At 43.0% G+C, this 22,593-nt stretch overlaps 1 protein-coding gene across 1 annotated transcript in view; it reads right to left on the reverse strand.

Annotated features, from left to right (window-relative positions):
* The window catches only part of TMEM117 (transmembrane protein 117), a 2,258,187-nt gene that overhangs the window by 744,925 nt on the left and 1,490,669 nt on the right, over positions 1–22,593 (reverse strand). Inside the window, exon 5 of the mRNA XM_069228825.1 lies at positions 20,868–20,965. Within this exon, the coding sequence (XP_069084926.1) occupies positions 20,868–20,965 (98 nt within the window). The remainder of the gene's footprint in view (positions 1–20,867; positions 20,966–22,593) is intronic.

The following is a 22,593-nucleotide window of genomic DNA, read 5'->3' on the forward strand; positions in this document are numbered from 1 at the left end:
AGAGTGCACCACCAGTTCTCTCCTCATCATTGGCCCAAAGCATGTCAGTTCTACTACTGCACTGAATACAAGTCCTCAAAATGTTATTGGCTAGTGTCCGCCTTTTGCTCTATCACTGACTTGAGGTTGATGATATTAGTGGTAGTCAACTATCCTTTTTTGGACTAGCAGATCTTCAGCATCTGTTAGACTTGTTATCCTTAGGGTGGTCGTCCCCCAAACCTTTTGCCTTATTGTTATGTTCTCTTTTTTGTGGGCATTAGGACTCTGTGCACTTTACCACTGCTAACCAGTGAGGAAGTGTGTGTGCACACTCCTGAAAACACTGTAACAGGGGTTTATTCCCAAATTGATATACATGATTTACTTATACCTGGGAAAGCCTTGCAAGGCCTTAACCCTAAACCTTTTCTTTTTAATACATATGCCATGCCTAGGGAAGGCCCTAAATAGCCCAGGGGGCACTGTGCAATGTATTTAAAAAGAAGGACTTGTACTTTTAAGTTTGACATGTCCTGATAGTGAAATTCCCTTTAAGTTGTGTTTCTCTATTGAAAGGCCTACCTCTATCTCAGGATACCTTTGGGGTTTCCTTATTACATTTAATAAGGATAACTTCATAATAAGAGCAGATAAACAGTTCATGTTTTGTCTTTGGAATTGTAATGAAAAATTATCTTCTAAGATAAAATCAGATTTCAAATTACAATTTAGAAAGTTCTCATGTTCCTTTCTTAGCTATTTAGTGCCTGCTGGCCGTCTCTGGGACACATGATTAGAAGTAGCTGTCAGTTGGTCTTTGTATATTCTTCTTAGACGGACACGCATAGTAGAGTGCATAGGTGTGCCTAAATGGCCCGTCACTGGCAGGATGGGGGACCAGAGTGGGCCACAGCCCCAATTACAACTGAGTAGGCTGTAATGTTCTAGAAGCTTCTCCCACTTCAAGAAGGCACCTGGTATAAATGGTGGACCTCAGACACAAACTCTTCAGATCACTTTTGGTCCTGGGGACTCTGCCTGGAAGAAGGACTGTCCAGCTGTGAAATTTGCCTTGCTGACCTGCTTTGCTGCTCATTGACTGCTCCCTGGCCCAAGAACTGCTTTTGCTCCATCAGGTATCTTTTGCTGTGAGGTGTTGTGCTGAAATCAGACTGCCTGTGTGTCCCAGTACTCCAAGATCTCCAAGGGTCAAGAGGCTGACCTCCTCTTTTCAAACCAGAGGGACACAACAGGCTTCTCTGCACCATCAGTCTCCAACTCAGGACCGTGCATCTCCTCTACATCTCTGCAAAGTTAATGCAGAGCACCGCAACTCAACTCCGACAACAGGCCCCGCATCCTGCCACTCTGATGCAGGACCAGAGATTGCCTTGGCAGCCCTACCAGCCCGACTCATCTCAACACTGACAACTGATGCAGCTCAGTGCATCTTGATGCAAATACTCTCAACCTCCAGCAGCTTCACAAGTACCAGCCCAGCTCAACATACCTCAATCTCAGTACTGATGCATTGCTACGCAAGTCTCCTCAAGCTCCATTTGATCTGTCGATGGCCACTGGCTTCACTTCACAACATATCCTGGGGCAGGACCCCCACATTGCAAGCTCCACGTTGATGGTTCTTTAACTCCACACAAAGACTTCCCATTGCTCCACAACCAGGATTAAAACGGGCCAAACTGAGTCCCTGTAGCCAGCCCTTATTCTAGCACTTGAAGTTGTGACTTTGTCTCGGTCTGGTATGACTAGATAAAAACAGTTGGTGCTTTTTGCTTTTGATGCTAAATTCACTGACATTTTTTAAACTACATATCTCCGAATCTACTGATTGGATTGTTGTTAGTTTGGTATTGTTATATTCATTAAAATCTGCTCCATTATTTTCTAACATGGTGTGGAATTTTTCTTGTGTTTTCATGTTATGTATTTTTAAGGGTTGCACAAATACTCTACACACTGCCTCTAAGTTAAGCATAACTAGCTGGGCCATACTGTCAGAGTGTTGAGCACAGGTTAGTTTGAGATTTGCCTGTCGCTTCCCGCTGACAAGGATTGTGGTTTTGGCTTGAGTAGGGTGTCACCCCCTCAACCAGTAACCCCATTTTTTACAGCATCCTTTTACAGTTATCTTCAATGTGAAGTGCATGATTGGAACAGTGGGTGAATTCAATTCTATACATATGCAAGACCCCTCAGAAAAACTGTGCCCCCCATTCTTAACTTCATTCTCAGTGTTAAAATCCCAATAAATTGTTCCACCCTGCTTTTCAGGGCACCAGTAGGTTCTCTTGCCAGCAGGCACTACCTTCATCAATGTTATTGATTATTTTGTGAAAAGTGATCTTGTGCTTGACACAAATGAATGTTTGGCCATTGAACAGATTCCCAGGCCCGGAGGATCATAACTTGAAGAACATTTGATGGGTGACCAGATTACCAGGCCGAGAAAATCACTTCCTAAAAATCCTTTGGGAAAGACTTCATAATATCCACCACCTTGAAAAATGCCTCTCAGCCTCAGCACAACCAACACTTTGAGTGGGAGTTATAGGTCACATTTTGGTAATCATTTAATATGCCTGATTTTCAATTCCAGGCATTTGGCAGTTGTTTAAACAAGAAAGACATAAATAGGCAATCAGCAGATTATGTATTAATGGCCTGACCCGAGCCATCCCCAGGGGTGAGTGTTCTATTTACAAATACATATCACATTTTTTATGTTGTGCTAATTAACTATTAATAATGTTTTATTTGGCTAGTAGCTTGCAAATAGCTTGTAACATTGACTCCACTCTTACTAATACACAATGGATGTCATCCTTGAAAGTATGGAGCTGTTCATGTGTCTCTGTAAATGCCACATAATGTCAAGATGTCCAAGGAACATGCACTACTTTGCATTGAGAGTGGTTCAACCTCTCCCAGAGCCGGCACAAAATCTTTTTCTGACTCCAACGAAGCACCAAGCAAGATCAAGTTCCATTCTTTGGTCTCCTGATTGCACAGGGCACATTAGAAGCAGTGTGGGGTCAGATTGCCGAAGTCCACAAGCCCATCTGTATACATGATTACAATGAGTACATGGGCTGAGTAGACAAGAACGACCAGGATCTTCAACCATACAATGCCTGTTGTAAAACTTGCACTTGGTACAAGAAACTGTTTAGCCACCTGATCAAGATGGCAACATACAATGCGTATGTTTTTATTGTCGGACAAACACAGATAGACTCATGTCTTTCTTTTACTTCCAGTTGCCTGTGATTGAAGGCCTCACAGCTGCTACAGAAAGCAGAAGCCTCCACTTCATATGTTCTGGAGGAAGTAGAAAGGCTGCAGGAGCGACACTTTGCTGATAGCATTCCTAAAACACCCAAAAAGGATCATCCATGTTGTTGCTGTAAAGTGTGCTCGAAGCATGGAAAGTGGCAGGAGAGTCGTTATTACTGTCCCCAGTGCCCATCTCAGCCAGGCCTCCATTTCCCTACTTGCTTTACGTCGTATCATACTAATGCAAAGTTCTGGGGAATTGACTGAGGTGGAGCTGCCTTTGGGTAAACCTTTCAGTGCCTGTGCATGGATACCGTAGGTCCATGGGCCACTGCTTTGTTAGGCAAGCAGCCACAGAATTTTGGTTCATCTACTTCAGGAAATCTTGGACTTTCTTAAGGCCTGCTCAACACCTTTATCTGCTGTCAGAACGTGGTAGGTGTTCTGTTCGATTAACATGCATTATAGTCCCCACACTGCACATACTAGTGGACAGAACATATGCCACATTGTCACGGAGTACCCTGTGTGGCAAAATGTTGAAGGTGTGACTGAATTTTGAAGTGCTTGTTAGGGAACTTATGTAAGCTATGCAAGGACCGCCACCCTGATTGCCAACGAGAACCGGAGTAAGTGTAATAAGTGAAACAAATGCTCCTGTGGAATATATTCACCAACATTTCTACTGGTTTGAAAGTGTGCACACTTAATTTGTAGCTTCACTTTCAAAGCAAAAGTAGAAGTGTTGGTGAATGAGTCCCACTGGATATTTGTTTGGCTTTGTACTTTAGAGACCTTAGGTAGTATTCAGTGTCATGTGTGCCTTAGTTTCACTCAGTTTGAGGAACAGGCCTCGCAAGGCATACTCGGACACCCCCAACTTGCATCCACGAACTGGAAGGAGTTGGATTTAGCACAGTAAGTGCAGTGATGTTGCATGAAAGACATATTTTCTTGATCTTCAAGTAGTTAATTGTGGAAGGCATTAATATATGTTCACTTGGCAATTATACAGGATTAGAAATTAGAAATCAAAAATCTGTTGAGGGCAGAGACATGAACGGGTAAGAAAAGCTTACGGTAGGTGTGCTTTCCCAGGGATATTACACTGGTAGAAGGCAGATAATAAAGGTAGTACAGATGCACATTATCTACAGCTATGGATTTGAACCCATTGGTGCCACACTGGCACTAAAGGACAATGACACATATGGGTCAGTGTTTGACCTGCTTGCCATGTTCATCCTCCATCAAAACTTAGTAGTTGTAAAATTTTCTGTATAATAAGTGCATTACAGTCACAGCACTGCACATAACGGTACCTCAGACAAATGCTACGTTTTCACAGATTACCTTGTGTGCCAAACACTACCTTTCATCATAGGTTATGATGTTCTCTTTAGGGTACTTCACAAAAGTTCCCCAGCATGTCTGCTTCAGTTTCAAAGCTAGATATGCTTGATCAGTTCGAGGCATAGGCCTCACAAGGCATACTCCACAAACTGGAAGGAGTTGGATTTGGCACAGTGATTGTGCTAAAGGTGCATAAAAAACAAGTCTTCCTGAGCCTCATGTGGCTGTCATGGGAGCCATTAGTAAAGGTTCCTTACACATACCTTCTGTAATGTTCAGAAAGAAGGAGGCGGTTACTTGACAGATGGTAAAATGTAGTCAATCTTATTCCGTCCTGTGGCATATGAATGTGATTGGCCCTTGTCTGATGGTGGTAAATTGAGTGCAGTGATTGGTTGGATTAGGCCTGTGGCTGGTGGTATGAAAGCGTTGTGAGTTGTGCGTAAATGGCATGTGAATTTACCATGAAGTGGTTGGTGCTGTGAAGTGGCTTTATGGCTTACCTTCAGAAGGCTTGGATTCAATATTCAGATACTTTGATAAGTATTCATGCTTTGAAACCATAATTTCTGGAGGTGCTAAAAACAACCAGTGTGAGTGATGGATTAACTTTAACAAATTAGTACCAGGGGAGTCCAAGGGTGCAGGACTTGAGTGGGTATCACCAGTTTTCCTTCATTCAGAATTCCCTGTAAATCACAAACTTTGCTTAAAAACACATTACCCTTGCATTTCCATGAGAGAAAGGCCTGGAATCTGCAGGCATCCACACATTTCCTACCACCCAGCCTTTCCCTAAGTCTCCAGAGAAAAACATTGCCTCACTTGTGTGGGTGGGCAATTGACCACGACAGGAAAGGGCTCAAAACTTATTGCAGACACATCGAAATTATCTATCACAAAACAGGCTGGTTTTGTAAGATGGTCAACTGTGCCTTTGGTCCTGGGCTCTGCAGCCTTATAGGGAAACCTACCAAACCCAGACATTTCTGAAAACTAGACACTAAGGGCAGTTCACGGAGGTGTAGCGTGTGTGGATGCCACAAAGTTTTCTTACCCAGAATACCCTGCAAAGGTGAAACGTTGATTAAAAACACTATTCTTCCTTGCTTTTTTGTCACATAAACTACAAGAATGTGCAGGGATGCACTAAATTCCTACCACCCAGGGTTTCCCCACTCATCCTGATAAAAACAAAACCCCACTTGTGTGCCTGTGCCTGCATCAGGAATGGATCACTCCAGGGTCAACAGTATCCCTCATGGAGGGGCTATCATTTACCCTTGTGTGATCCATTTCTGTCACGGGCACGAGGCCCAGGCACACCAGTGGATTAGCATTTTCATAAGGATAAGTTGGGGAACACTAGGTGGTAAGATATTTGTAGATCCATGCATATTCCTGTAGTTCACTTCACAGAAATGCAAGGAAAAATTGTGTTTTTATTCTACGTCTCACATTTGCAGGGTATTCTAGGTAAAAAAGCTTTGGGAAATCCCCACCACCACACCTCCATGTAAACCCCTGGGTGTCTAGTTTTTAGAAGTGTCTGGGTTTGGTAGGTTTCCCTAAATGGTTCCAGATCCAAGGACTAATTAGTACATTCACCTCAGTTATCATTATCACCACAGTATGTTTTGGGCTCTTCCCTGTTGCAGGCACTTGGCCTACCCACACAAGTTAGGTACCATTTTTATCAGGTGACTTGGAGGAATGCTGGATGGAAGGACGTTTGTGCCTTACCTCAGATTCCAGAACTTTGCATTGCCGGAATATGAGAAAATGTGTTTTTAGACACATTTTGAGGTTTGTAATGGATTCTGGATAACAGAACCTGGTGAGAGACCCACAAGTCACCCCATTCTGGATTCCCCTAGGTGTCTAGTTTTAAAGAATATATAGGTTTGCTAGGGTTCCCTAGGTGCCAGCTGAGCTAGAGCCCAAAATCCACAGCTAAGCACTTTGCCCAAAAAAAAGGATTCAAATTTATCGTGGATAGCTTATGTGGACAAAACGTTATGGGGGCCTAAGTGCAAACTACCCCAAATAGCCAAAAAAGGTCTCAGCTCTTGGTGGAAGGGTGCCAGCAGCTAAGGTTTTAACAATGTATGATGCATTGTTAGTTAAAAGATATATTTTGTCTTTATAAATGCAATCAACAAATACAGCAATCCTCCCACCTACATCCAAAGGCCGGTGGGGAAATGTCAACCAATTGCAACAAGTGAGAAAGAGTGAACTTGTTGAACAAAGAACAAGGGATGGGGAGGATAGGGTTGATACTCAACAGCAACTACTGAAATAGTTAAGGCAACAAAGAATATTCAAAGCAGAGGGGGGAAACCAGCCAGTGGGGAAGCCACCCACCCACAGACACTCAACTGCTATCCGGTTATGCCTGACTTCACTCGGTGCATGTCAAGCGAAGGATTCGCAACTATAATGGGCATGTCAATTCTCAGAATTCATCCGAAAGGTAACAAATACAAGGGGCCCATGTTTTATCAAACAATGAAAGGGAGGATGTCACAGCCGCTGTCAGTTTCTCCAATACCAGTAGATCCCATAGTTTATGGATCAAATCTGAGCCCAAGCGAGAAAGCAAGAGATACTTAGCCACCCCCTGTCCCAGTGTGATGGTTCGGCCTTTAGTGGATTTCAAAGGGTATGCTAATGAGATTGGAACTCCCAGTAAAACATAACTGGGGAATTGGGGAATGTCTGTGTCATATATTTCTTCTGTTGCGGCTACTACTGCCTGCCAAAAAGCACTGATTTGAGGGCAATGTCACAAGATGTGTGTAAGTATACCTGTCTGTTCACATTACTACCAGCATTCGCTGTTTCCACTTGGTTTTCAATATGCAACAGGTGATGGAGTGTAGTACCAGTAGTGAGCTATTTTATGGAACATTTCCTTACTAGATGTGCTACTTGCTGATGCACAGGTGCGGTATAATATATCACCCCCACTCCCATCAGTAAAAGTGCGTTCGCATTTGGTCTCTCATCCATGTTGTGTGGGTGTTTTAGCCAGTCTTGGAGGTGTGACTGGGAAACATATATGTTGGAGAGAAGATGCTTATCTGAGGTGCGAGTGAGAAGCCACTTCTCAAACGAAGAAAGAGGTCTACTAGCATGGGGACGAACTAAGGGGAGAGCTACCCAATGCTGGACCGCTATGTACTGCCAGTGGCCTGTCGATGGAAGTCTGTAATCTGACTGAAGCTGGGAGAGTTCCATAACGCCAGCTGTGTCAAAGAGGTTGCCTATTCTTTTACAATTAGCGTCCTGCCTCACATCATAGGAGGGTGGGAAGTCAGGATTTTCTATAATTGGTGTCTGGGGAGAGATGGGTATGGATAAACATTTCTGCGTTTGTACCCTGTCCCATACCTGCACAGTGTCCCACAGTCTAAGGCAACCACAATATTTTCCAAATGTGGATGCCTGCCACTGCCAGATTGATAAAGCACCAATGCTTCTTGTTGCTTGGTCAGGACCATTCCACCATATAGCACAGTTGTGTAATGCGATAGTAGCTCATTAAGTGGGGGACCCTCAGCCCTCACTTCACCTGAGGCAATTAGGCCTGTGCCTTCACCATCCTCACTTTATTTCCGTCCCATAGGAATTCCCATATCAGGCTCTGCAGTTTATCTAGGGTCTGCAGAGGAGGTGTCAATGGCAATGTTTGCATGACGTATAGTATTTTTGGCTAGAGCATCAACTTGACTGCCGCCAGCCAACCCAACCCAGAGAGGCCACATCCCTTCCACCTGGACAAATACAAGAGTGCTGTAGACATGACCGCATTGTAACTGTGATCCGCTGTTGCGCTGGAGTGGGATAGATCTGCAGTCCTAAGTATCTCACCCCTGTGGGGCCATGTGAATGCAAATTCAGTCATTAGTGAGGCCTTTCCTGCTTCGGGTACAGCATAATTCAAAAGTGATGGTTTTTGAAGGTTAGTTTTGAACCCGAACCCAAAGTTCGCCAGATCCAGCATAACCACTGACAGAGACACCTGCGGCAATGATAAGAATAGCAGGACATCATCCGATTAGAGTGCAAGCTTATATGTCCTGCCGCCCATGGTAATGCCAAAGATTTGTGGATGTATGCATATGCGTTAAGCCAAGGGCTCCATGTACAGGGCAAATAACAAGAGCAAAAGAGGGCATGCCTGTCTTGTGCTCCTAGCGATGGGGAAAGTTGAGACATGAGACTATTAACGTGCATCATCGCCCTGGGAGAGACATAGCTGCATTGAATCTACTTACAGAACCGTGACTCCAACCCACAATGAGTCAACACTGCTCAATGGTATGGCCAGTAGACCGGGTAAAATGTCTTCTCCTCATCATTGGACAGAAGAAGTGCAGGTATGCGGGAGCACTTGTCCAGAAGATGGCATAGGCACTTGGTATTCTCCTTCCAGGGATAACCCCAGTCTGGTCAGGGTCCACCAGCCCTTGCATAAAGGGAGCTAGTCTCTTGGCAAAAATTCCCGTAAATATCTTCACATCAACAATTAAGAGAGATATGGGATGGTACAAGGAGCAATATTTGGGGTCCTTTCCTGATTTGAGGATAACCACAATCATTGCTAGTTGCATCGTGGGGGCTAGGGAGCCAGTTGTGCTAAAATCATTATACAGCCACACCAGTATGGGGGATGGGAGTGTCTTAAAAGGTTTATAAATCTCTGCACTATACCCATCATGGCCAGGTGCTTTACAAGGCTGGAGGCGCTGTGTGGGCATGAGGACCTTAGTGGGGGTTATATCTTTATCAAGGTAAGCAACATTTGCTGTTGGAATACGAGACGGGGAAACGAAGTCCAAAAAGGTCTCAATGCTACCATCATTGAGCTCCTGTAAGGAGTACAGGTTAGCATAAAAGGTGGCAAACTCCATACCTATCCTTTTGCCCTGTTAAGTCAGAATGCAATCAAGCCTCCGCAGCCCATCTACTCCTTGCTGCACAGCTTGTGAGTGGAGGCCGTGAGCTAAGCAGCGTTGTACCCTGTTCCTCCCGCCTAGTATTTTTGCTTTACACTTAGCACAGCATATTCTGCCCTGCTCATGTCAAGTGCCCTTAATTGCTTGCAGGCCTTGTTCAACTGCCGTCAGGTTGCTGGTGAGCCAGTATTTTTATGTATATTCTCTAGTTCCCTGACCGCGGTTTCCAGTTATGCATATTTGGTGTGTCTGTCTGCTTTAAGGTACGCTGCAAGAACGAAAAACTGACCCCTCAACACTGCCTTCAGGGTGTCCCACAGTAGTGTGGTGGCTATAATCGATTTGTCATTCGTGGCTAGAAATGACTATCGAAGCTTTATTTTCAGTGAGTGTACTGTCATAGGTGAGGAGTTTAACGCTGAAGAGCCAAGAACATGGAGACAATGTGAAGCTGAGTGGTGTGAACCGTAGGGTAACAGGTGATTAATCAGAAAGGGCAGCTACTCCAATATCTGCTGCAGGTATCGTTTTTGTAATACATGGGGATGTGAGCAAGAAATCTATATTGGCATACGTCTGGTGTGCAGCAGAAAAAAAGATGTGATCCCTCTCCGTCTGATGTGTCTGTAGCCAGACATCCGTCAATACCACCTCCGTTAACCAACATCTGAAGGCTGGGGATAATGCGCTGGTTTGGCCAGGTCTACGAATGGATCTATCCACCTGTGATTGATGGACAATATTAAAGTCCCCACCGACAATAACATTCACATCTGGGTTTGTAAGAATTCAACCCAATGCATCACATATGACTATCTCTTGGCCTTCATTGGGACCATAGAGATTGGCCACTGTAAATCTATATCCCTTTAGATGTGCCGGGCTAGGAGTCTCCCAGGTATCTCAGTGTGTGTTGTGTCACCATTCCCGGAAAGTGGGTCACTAACAATATTTCTTTGCAACTCTCGGTCTCTGTGGGTCTGCGTAGTTTCCCTTTCTTCGGGCAGACCAGGCGATGCCAGGCTACCGTGGAGGGGGCCAAGTCTTGCTCCGACTGCTGGGATGAGGGGTTCCCCAAGAGAGGAGGCATACCTGTCAGCGCTTGGGTCTCTTCCAGGGTGCAGATATTCTACGTCTCCTTTTTCCATACAAATTGGAGGCAAAAGGGGTGTCCCCATCTGTATCTGATTTCTTTCTCGAAAAGGAAGTCTGTCGAAGGCCTGAGAGCCCGAAGGCATTGCAGCGCAATCGAGGAGAGGTCCTGGTATAACCCTATTTTAAGGCCTTCCAAGTCTATGGTGGGCTTATCTCATACTGCAGTCAGGATTGTTTTCTTTTGCTTATAATGGTGTGGGCAGGTAAGAATGTCCTGTGCTTAGCCAGGGGAGCATGCTGGCTGTTCCATGAATGCACTCAAGTACTATGGTTCAATTTTTAAGCTCTGGGGCTGCATGGTGGAAAAGGTGGAGCGCAAATTCCTCCAAGCTTCCTGGTATTGCCTGAAACGAAACCCTTTTAATACAGATATTGTAGCACCAAGACAAGTTTTCCAAATCCTCCAGATGGTATTGTATTTCCAGATTTATACCTTGAAGTGCGAGTAGTTCTTGACTGTGAGTGTCCAAGTCCTCTTCACAAGAGTTGTGCATATGTTCAAATGAGTCCACTCGTTGGCCTACGTCACCAATGTCTCTTCTGAGTTATTTTACTTTCAATGCTATTTCTTTTTTAAGGGTTGCAAAATCTTCCCTAAGGACTGCGAAGAGTTGTTCAAAGAGGATTGCGTGACAGGCACAGATTCTCCCCCCGGTTCTGTCACATCTTCGGCGCTCCCAAAGGTAGTGGGTTCGTCTTTGGGGAAGTCCGCCTTTTTTACCGAAGTCTTGGTGAACAAGTTTCCGAGGGTGCTGTCTTTATTGGTTTTGCGTTGGGATGCCATTGCGGTGCCGGGCAGGTCTCCCATGTCCAAGGGTTGGCAAGCGAGGGCACTCGTAGGATGCCCCCCACCATCCAGTGGACTCCACGCCAGCAACAGTCCAATTAACGCCAAAAGCGGGGGGCTTCCACAGAGTAAGCCTGTCCCTGCTCCGGGCAACAAGGGCGGGTCCCAGCAGCAGTGCATGGTCTCACACAGCACAGGGCATAGGCAGGTAAGCCCATCCTGGAGAAGCTGGGGGGGCCCGGCACACCGCCCCAGGTTCCAAGAAGGGCCCAACCTGGTCCTGACAAATCTCCTAGCAACGGTAGCGCACTCCTTCACCCCCAGCCGGCACCCGACTCACAGGCAAGCCCACTCCAGGCAGTCCCCCGCTGGCACTCCGGTGTACCTGCTTCAGGGCACAGTAACCCCGGCAGACAGTTATTCAGGGGCCGGATCCATATGGCGGCAGCGGCTTGTCAGCGTGTGTTGCAGGCCAAGTGGGTACCTACCCCCTTCAGTGCTCTCTCTGGCAAGACAGGTAGGCCACTGTGGGTACACCGATACACAACCACTGGTCCGTCGTCACCACCCTTGAAGATCACACAGCAGTCCCCCACTAGGCCTCACCGCCATGCCACCTCCAGCATGACAGCAGGGTTTCCCTCAGGGCCTGGTACACATATCCAGGGGGCGTGTTGATATATCTAGTCTGGAGAACATCTTGGGGCAGTCATATCCACTACAAGTTGAGTTGCAGGCAGTGGAGCTCCTGAAAGGGGCCCCTACACAGATCTCAACTTAACCATGCCCAAATGTGATGCATTTGCAATGGTTATATTTCCTTCTTCCTTCTACTTTTCCCTTGTTTGTTCATATCTATTTTATATACAGGTATGTACTGCTGAAACAAGCTCATTTGAACAGAAGAGGCCAAAGGATAGGTGCAGAAAAACAATGGTAAAACCAAGGAGCCAAAGAAACAAACCAGGAGACCAACGTACTGCTGGGGAATGGATACATAACTCTAAGTCACAAACTATCTTTAAAGCACTTGTTCTCTAAGAAACTAATGTCTTCAAAAGAGGACTTTCATTTGTCCCAAATACCAGAACAGACTTTGTCCAAGTAAGAATAGAAATGATGCATTAGTTTGGGAAAAAGGATTAAAAGCATATTTCTCTGACTCAACAAGTTTATATGACCAGGGTTATACTTGCTTAAGGAAACATATTCAAAAGACACCTATTGATATGATGACCTTTGAAAAAACATACTAAGGGAGTTAGAGATAATTGAGGCCAAGGATAAACATGTAGGAGCAAATGTGTCTAAAGACAAGTATCAGGCTTTAAGGAGACTCAAAGATGCAGAAAATATCATAGGAAACTCAGCAGGTAAGGGTAGAGCCAAAGTGGATTATTGACAATTATGAACAGAAGGGAATATGTCAACTCAGGAAACGAGGAATTTAATTCTAAAGGAAATCCCCTACATGATATGGAAGGCAAGGAGGATTGGCTTACAAAGAAGGAAGCTGAATACTTATCTAACTGACATACAAGAACTCTGGTTATTTATACCCCCTCCCCTAAAAATTCACAAGGGTGCCACAAACTCCTCCCACCAACCCACCCTCCTCCCGGGAGATGAAGCAAAAACAAAATATGTAGATATTTTTCTGAATTCATTTATGGAGTTTATACCACCCTATGTCCAGAATGCTATGGCCATCATTAATCAGATGTAGGAAATCCTGGTAACCCTTCATGTATTGTGCCTCTGCAAAAATATTTCCCAGGAAAAAACTCTGGATGTTATTGAGAGGTATCTGGAAACAAGACCTAGCCACTGTTCCCACAGAATTTCCCCCTTACATTAGTCATGATCTCTCTCTCAAAACAATGTATTAAACTTAACAACCGATTCTATGTAAAAGTTAAGTTAAAAAAGCTCTATGGGGTGTCTTTTTGCACCAGAAATAGCTATGCTCCTTATGGAAAAATATGAAGGAAGATGGATTTGCTCAACACAATTTCTTTAGGGAAACCATAGTATTGTGGAAAAGGTACATCAATGATGCACTAATAATCTACAACTTGGTCAACACCAGCTCTCTAGATATTAAGTTTTCAGTTATAATAGTGAAGATATCACCTTTCTGCATGTCCTTATTAAACCAGAGGAAGTATATATATAAACCTTTCTGTACAGTAAGCAAACGGATAGAAATTAATTCTTGTATTACTGCATTACTCCAGTTTCCATCAACATAATCTTAGGGATGAATTCCCTTATATCCAATGTTTAGGGATCTGAAGAAATTGTTGGAGGAAGAAGAGTATTTCAAAAATGCCCAAGCTCTTCTTTAGTAATTGAGGGAGTGTACCTATCCATTCAAACAGATCTAAAGGTGACACAAACTTGGATTGTATACCCCACGAGAATGTTATAGAGAGTCACTATGGGCCTGACTTAGAACTCGGCGGATGAATTACTACGTCACAACGGTGACAGATATCCCATTTGCCGAAATGTAAATCCCATTGTGAGCTATGGGATTTAGATTTTGATGGTTGGTATATCTGTCACCATTGTGATGAAGTAACCCATCCGCGGAGTTCTAAATCAGGCCCTAAGTCTAGTGTCATTACAAAATTGATACATTCTCACTGCAAAAAAAACAGAAATCTGATAAACAACTTGGTTCATTTTAATACCGAGCCTAAAAAAATTGACACCACACATAAATAGGGATGTGCAGTCTCCTAGCAGTTATGGGGCACCACACATAAGACAAATGTGTAGCCTGAAGCAATGCAATAGAAGGTGTTGAGATCAAATAACATAACACCAAGATAAAACATTACGGCCCTCATTCCGACCCTGGCGGTTTGAAACCGCCAGGGTGGAGGACCGCGGGAGCACCGCCGACAGGCCGGCGGTGCTCCAATGGGCATTCCGACCGCGGCGGTAAAGCCGCGGTCGGACCGGCAACACTGGCGGGCTCCCGCCAGTGTACCGCCGCCCATAGGAATCCTCCAAGGCGGCGCAGCTAGCTGCGCCGCCGAGGGGATTCCGACCCCCCCTACCGCCATCCAGTTCCCGGCGGTTCTCCCGCCGGGAACCGGATGGCGGTAGGGGGGGTCGCGGGGCCCCTGGGGGCCCCTGCAGTGCCCATGCCACTGGCATGGGCACTGCAGGGGCCCCCGTAAGAGGGCCCCTAAATGTATTTCACTGTCTGCTTCGCAGACAGTGAAATACGCGACGGGTGCAACTGCACCCGTCGCACAGCTTCCACTCCGCCGGCTCGATTCCGAGCCGGCTTCATCGTGGAAGCCTCTTTCCCGCTGGGCTGGCGGGCGGCCTGAAGGCGGCCGCCCGCCAGCCCAGCGGGAAAGTCAGAATCACCGCCGCGGTCTTTCGACCGCGGAACGGTATTCTGGCGGCCCCCGACAGGCCGGCGGCGACCGCCGCCGGCCAATGTCAGAATGAGGGCCTACATGTTTACCAGTTGCAATACCTGAAACATTGTGCACATTATTACATGTCCCTACAACAGAGGACATTTTGGAAAGACATCTCAAGGAATAAAAAAAAGGAATACTCAACACAAGTTAAGGATAAGATGTAAAACTCAAAATGCTCCCTTAATACACCACTTTATAACTGAACAACAAATGGTACAGTTCCTAAGGTGGAGCATACTTGGAGGGAAGAGACAGACTCCACCATACTCGATCAAGAAACTAAAATGGTCATGAAGCTAAGGACGATAGAAACTGGGTCTGATTAATTAGCTGTAATCAATAATATTACATGAGGTGATCTTGACAAGGTTCAGTACTATGGAAGAGCCTGAAAAACTGAGTAGGTGCAATATTATAAGGAAAATGACCAGTTTTCTAGCAACATCCAAAATACAAATTATGAGTCCTTGATCTGATTATTCTGAACCATGCTTCCTGCTGGACCTAATGTAAAAAAATACCCATTTATATCCAAACATTTTTGAGATACACCTCATACAATACCAGCCAAACACAGCTTGCATCACGATCCAAAAAGGCAAGCAAGAAAACTCATAAATGTATACAGGAAGTCTTTGCAGGTCCTCGAAAAATGACTGCAGGACATCAATGAATCAGATGTGTGATTAGTGTTGTTCTAGAAGAACGACTGAAACTCACAAATTTGTTCAGCATTAAAGGTCTTCTTCTAACTTTAGTGGGACTGCACACTCAATTTAGAAGAGCATTGTGGCATTCTGTACCACCAGGTATTTGTACAACTCTGTACATGTCAATTGCGGGCCTGACCGTGGCTTGAGTGGCACGCCCGGTTGAGAAATCATACAGTGGGCATCAGACTTCCTTGGTGCTCCAGAAAAGTGGTAGTTTACACAGTACATAGAAATAAAATTTAGGAGCAATTACAAAATGTATTACTCATTTTTTCATTCAGAAAAGTTAGGTACAAGCAAGAGATGTATTTCATTTGAGTTCATTTTGGTGACTCAAACAAGCTGCACAGTGCCAGGTCAAGTATATTCTAAAAAAAAAAAACTATTCACTGAGATACAATTATTTCCTTTTTCCACACAGTGACCCACCACAAAAGATGATTACCAGCATGAATGCCTGTTTGTCTCACCAAATAACCTTTTCAACATGTATAAAGGACTATAGATAATGATTAGATGATTTTTTTTATTTAGTGTTCTGAACAAAAAACATATTTTTGTACTGAAGAAGACCTATTTGAATACTGCACCAGTAGCAGAGGTTGAAACACATTGCCATGTTAAATCCATTAGGAGCACGATCACATTGGATAGACATTTTAAATCCACACCTAAAAGTTGTTAGGGAACCGGGTGTAGGTTCACCAAACAAATTCTGTTTCCCTTCTAAGGGACAACATTACTTCCATCTCTAACAATGTGAAGGATGCAACTGCTTATATCAAAACTGTTTAGGACATTTCTGATGATGAATTTCCAATAAGATCCACACAGACAGTAAATCGTCTTATACATTTATGTATATGTTATATGTAATGTAGTTTCCAGAAATTCTGTACATGTTAAAATTGTGTTATCAATATAGTGGCATGTTTGTATTTAAGATTGTGCTAGTTGAAGACAAATGTGCAATACAGAGCAGACATAAGTAATTAGCTAACAGAACATTGAATAAGGTCTGTGAGTTGTAAATGAAACAAAGTTGAAGAAGCTAAGGCCATTGAGAGGAGTTACCATGCTTTTATAAAATGGGTCACTCCATTGTGCACTTAAAAGGGTACACCCTGTACTGATATTTTACTCTAGCCACAAAGGCAGTAGAGTATGACAATAGGGAGTTGGGGAACTCTTAAGAGGGAGGTAGGGGTTGATTGTGACTTTCAATAAGGTGGCAACGGAGGATGTAAAGAGGATGCAGAAGAAACATTGTTCAACTGCTCCAGAAGGCATAAGGGCAGTTTGACAGAGTTTGTAAGAATATGAGGTAGTTGGTAGGAAGAAATACCAGAGGAAGATTGGAAGTTGAATGGTGAATAGATAATGTCATTAGAAAGGAGATAATTGATGATGTTGGTGGTGAGAAGAAGATGAGGGAGAAATGAGACTATGAGAAAGAAGAAAATTAGGGTAGGATAGGCATGATGAGAAATGAGGTTGGTGTTCAACTTCTGTGTCATGCATTAGATGAAGGTAGACAGTGGCAAGTTTTTGGCACGATCTATAGCAGAGAATATAGCAGATGAAGGAGGGAATCGAGGATTCAGTTACATGCATCCAAAGAGACACATGTGGGTCATAGGATTAGTGAAAAATAATGGGATAGTGAGGGCTGCAGAGCAACAGTAGGAGTCAATGGAGTATAGAGAATTTCAGAAGAACAAGGAACGTGTGGGGTAAGTGTGGGTAAGGGTTGGATAGGAGGCAATCAGGATAGTGCACCCCAGTGGTAGATGAGAAAACACTGGACCTTAGTGTATGGGAAAAATATGAGAGAGCATAAGGATAGGACACATTAGAAGCACCTTAAAGACAATGATTTATAGGAGTCTAAAAAAGAGTGAAGAGGAGCAAGGATATCAAGGTTTAAGAGCTAATGGTGAGGTAAATAACAGTGGGAAAGATGAAGATGGATGAGTGGAGTATCACGGGGGTGAAGAAGGAAGAGGAAAAAGGCAGATGCAGAATAAATGAGGGAAGTGAAAATTGAGTTTGGGAAAATAGGACTTTAGGAGAAATAGTGGAAGAGGCAAACTCGTTAATGTAATTTGAGGTGGCACCTCCAGCATAGTGACACCTTTACAACACATTTCTGGAGCAGTGTGGTCGAGAACTAAGGCCTCCTTCCTTAAGTGGATTTGGAAGATGCAGTATCCTAACCACTAACCTTTGTCGAAGGGAGCCTACCCTGAAACTTGATATTACCCAGGGCTTCAGTCTGAGTATCTATGAAGGTTATGCCACACCCAGTAAATATTGATACTGCTGGGTACAATATTTACCATGTGTGTTATTACCTCCCCATTTTGAATTGTGTACCTTTGAACCGGGTCTCACTCTATAATAACATAAGATTTGTCGTATTCCAAGCTGTGAAACCAAAATTGTACTCTGTTCCCTCACACAAAGTCCCCCACGTTTTACCTGGGTACATTTGAGTGGAGAAAAATGTGCCAGTTTTGCACTACTTGTAATCCAAATTTGAAAGCACACCCCCATTTGCACAGCATTTGGAATTACTGGGGCACTCAGATAGAGATCTTAAGTGTATACTAAATTCACCTAGGAGCAGTGTAGATGCAAACCATTGGAAGATGCAGGTTCCAAAATCATTAAGTCTCAGAGACTTTGAGAGGAGAAGCATAGGCACAACCCACTCAGATGATACAGTTTCCAAGTCGCTCATGTTCAAGATAGATGCGCAGCAGTCAGTTAAAATGTTGCACTCCATAAGACCTATGCTAATTATTTTGCTCAAAGCACGCTTTGATTGGCGAAGAGGGTGGAATTTTGTTCATAAACAGTTAATATTGCAAGCAGATGTAAACAGAATAAAAAGGTTGTCTGACATGTCCAGAGTAAAGGCGGGCTTTCCTTTACAATGCAAGCTAGCTGTGTAACCACTCCAACGCCATTGCAAACATAAATGAAAAACTCATCACTTGGCAATTTCTTTGATAGCTATAGCATAGATCTGTGTGAGGTGCATAAAATATCAGTGTCATGGGATGAAGTGCTTACCCTGAGATGTGCGTGAACATATATCAAACAAGTATTGACTTCATAAATGTGCATTTCCGCAATGGAAATGGCAAGGACTTACACAGCTAAGTAACTGCTATAGTGGTTGAGCAAAAAAAAAAAAAACTCAGACTTCCTTGAAAGCCTTATCACTGCCAAATGGTGGAAGGTGTCTGATAAGCATCTGTTGAATACATTCATTCATTCATATGAGAGTGGATTTGGGATATTTAAATGTTACCCTAAGAAGAGTTGTGTGAAACATAAGGAAGAAAAGCGGAAGTTATGATAATTGTTGAACAATACAGACTGAAACTTCCCATTGAGTGTCCATTGGTAACTCAGTTATCAGGGTGCAAACTTTCACAACATCGAATAGACTTACCAGGATTCAGGCTCCACCTAAAATGGTATTCCTGACTCGGGTACGGACGCGCATATTTACAGGATTTTGGCAGGGTTGGATTGCTGCCAAATGCTAGAATGCCCTGCTCACCATGTTGGCAACAGGGCTCTCTTCCATGTAGGAAGCTGAAGAAATAATGAACCTGTGTATCTAGACAACTTGTGTGGATCAATGACTCCCCACAAAAGACTGGAATGATCTGATGGACGTCAAACATTTGTTGATCTTCATTTGGATGCATATGCCACCATCCATTTGTTCAAGGCCACATATGTAGGACTGATATATGAGAGACTCACAGCCTGAGATCACACTATACTATAACATTTATGCACCCACCTCTAGGGCCTTAGGCCATAGTGGTTTCTGTAGAAACTGAGAGTGTGACTTGAAAACACAAAAATATCAGGTACCTCAATGTGTCCCCTTGTCAACACAATTTTACATCACACAAACCTTTAACAAGGAACATACTGATTTTCAGGGTGCTGCCTACTCCAAAAAGGCATAGTCTAGGCAGAATTATGACTTGAACTAAATGGCATTTTTGAGTGTGGTGCTCATTACATAAAATTGCCCCACTGTAGTTGTTTTAGTCCTCGAAATACCCAAAAAAGATATTCTAACGTGGACGTGTTGACCATGGGTGGGCCATGAGCAATTAGAAAAGTGTATTTCAGAGAAGTGTGGACAAGGAAGGTGGAGCATCTTCCATATTCATGACTAAGCTAGAAGGAGTATACCACCACTTTTGAGTTTGATGGTTGATGATGGTTTACCTTACCTACAACAGAATGCAATAATATATGGCATTTAGGACACTAAAGTACACATTACAAAAGATCATACATACTTTTGTTAAAATGAAAAACCTATGCCCTTTAAAAAAAAAAAACAGGAAAAATAAAATATATCTACCAATATCACCATTTGAACCCTATCTAGGATTTTGCATGCACCTAGGTTTTGTTCTCTTCAATGACTCATATAATTATTACATATCTTTCTGAATCCAGCAAAGAAAGTTAAGCATCTGCTAATGACTACGTGTGCCACTGAAAGGTCACTGTTTCATATGCTGGCTATTTTAGCCATTCATCCAGCAGAGGTTGATACATTTCAATACCATTCAAATAGGTGATAATAATGACTGTTGGTTATAGCATATACAAATGTATAAATAAATCTGTGGATTAAGTGCCTCATGTTTGTACAATATATTTAGTAAAAGTGATCACAATATGTGCACCGGCTGTAATGAATGCAATGGTAATTTACGAACTGAACCAACCTATGAATTAATAGAGCAGTTCACAAAGTACTGAATTGTAGACAACCTACCCACATTAATAATAATTGATATTTAGAAGGACGTCCTAATCACGCCGTTTACAAATATCGATTAGGTATGGTTTCATAAACCCCTTTAGAAAATCGGAAAAGCATTACCCATTGGTTAAAGAAGCTTAATACGTTCGAAAAGCAGCTTTAGCGTTCGACAAATAAAATGGCTTGCGAATTCTAAAACTCTTTGTGCACCTGGCCCTAAGCCCATCATAAAATATAATTATACTATTATTGTTTACAGTTTTCCGAACTTTAAAATTGTATGTTACACGCAGACACATCAATGTTGTCTTTTCACCTTCAGCGTGCACTGGAAATATATACATTTCAATAACAACCTACCAGAATAAAATGATCCTTGTGTTTCCTTTTCTCCAAAAGGCTCTGGCTGACTTCCCCCAAGCAGGATACTTCTTGTCTTGAAGCATCATGTCGGTCACCTGTAGTATCAAGGAAATAATGTTTTCTTAAAGGAATAGCAAAGATAATCTATTGAATCAGATATGGAATAATTCAGGCCTAAAAGAAACATGAGTGACCTCATAAAACTCCAATGAGAATGTAAGAAATATCACACAATAGCAAACAAAATAAGCTCTAGACAAAAGCCCAAATAATGTATCCTAAAAGCAAAGAAGTTATTTTATTGAAATCAAATAGATGGCTCAACTAAATCCGGAAAGACATATTCAAAATCATCCATTTCCTAAAAAAAGCTGTTTTAACAGCCAAATGTGGCCAAATGTAGGAAGCGAAAGTGCAAGAGGGAGGAAGATTACAGTCTTGAGAAGAGCTGTGCCTGAGCCACTGCAGTGCTCAAACAGAAGATACCAGGTTAACCTTGGCTTACATTTTGGAGCATGGTCGAGTAGAAAATCAGCTACCTGAGAAAAATGTAAGATGTTATGTTTATCAACGCAAGCAAATACCTATAAAGCTAAGGTAAAATCACATAAACACTCATACCACATTTAATTTAAAAACAAAAACTGAAAAACGCCAATGAAGGCAGTTAACAGGAAGTAAAACATTACCAATGGGAAATAGTGGCAATAAAATAGGCACAAAATTAAACAATAGTGAAAACATAACTTCTGGTATATTGGGCAGGACGCATCCTTGTGGCTGAACCAGGAGATAGCTTGGGGTTTGTACAGGTGAATAATTTAACATTTACATTCCAAAAACATTCTAGACACTGTATCAGAATAGGGATTCAGGAGTACCAGTCAATTTGAGAAATCCTGTTGAAAAACTCTAAGGAGGACAATGTAAGACCTGCTTGTAAATACATGCCAGAGCCTAAACCTGGGGATTCCTTAAGGTTGGTGTAGTGTTGTGTGAGTAGTAATGATGGGACCCTTTTGGGGCTGATGGACTCCGTAGTGAAACAGTACTTATGAAGTGAAGTGAAACTATACTTACAAAGCACACAAAGACCCAGGGGTGTCTTGGTGCTAGGATCTAGACACAGCTATAGCAGCATCCCAAAAAACAAGTGATATCTGAAATTCAAGAAAGGGAAACGATATGAAAGAATAAAAAGAGAAACGCTGCATAAAAACCACTAAAAACAGTTTATAATAAAGGAGAGGTGAATAACCAGGTTTTCAACAACTGCCGAAATTTCTGATAGTTTGATAGATTATGGAGGTGGAGAGGCATTTCATTCCAAAGCTGACTTGCTAACAAATCCACGACCACCCCATGACACTTTATTTATCTTACTAACTGCTACCAGATGGGATGATGAAGATCGTAAGTGTTGAGCTGGGTTATATCATCTGATTTTCATTCCTAGGTAGCTGAGATCTGTGCCATATAAAGCTTTGTGAACCAGGCACAGTGCTTTGAAAGCCACCTGTTTTTTTATTAGGAGCCAGTGGAGGTTTACAAGAGCATTTGCCACTGACAAAGACTTAGGCACATTCTTGAGAAGACGTGCAGCTGCATTTTGCTAAATTTGAAGTTTTTTAAACACTTTTTGTCTTGCCCATAAATACAGAGCATTATAGTAATCAAGCTTAGACATGACCCCCACCAACATTAAATCTTTTTGGTGCTCAAA

This window comes from Pleurodeles waltl, chromosome 4_1 (assembly GCF_031143425.1).
Source record: "Pleurodeles waltl isolate 20211129_DDA chromosome 4_1, aPleWal1.hap1.20221129, whole genome shotgun sequence".
NCBI lineage: Eukaryota > Metazoa > Chordata > Amphibia > Caudata > Salamandridae > Pleurodeles > Pleurodeles waltl.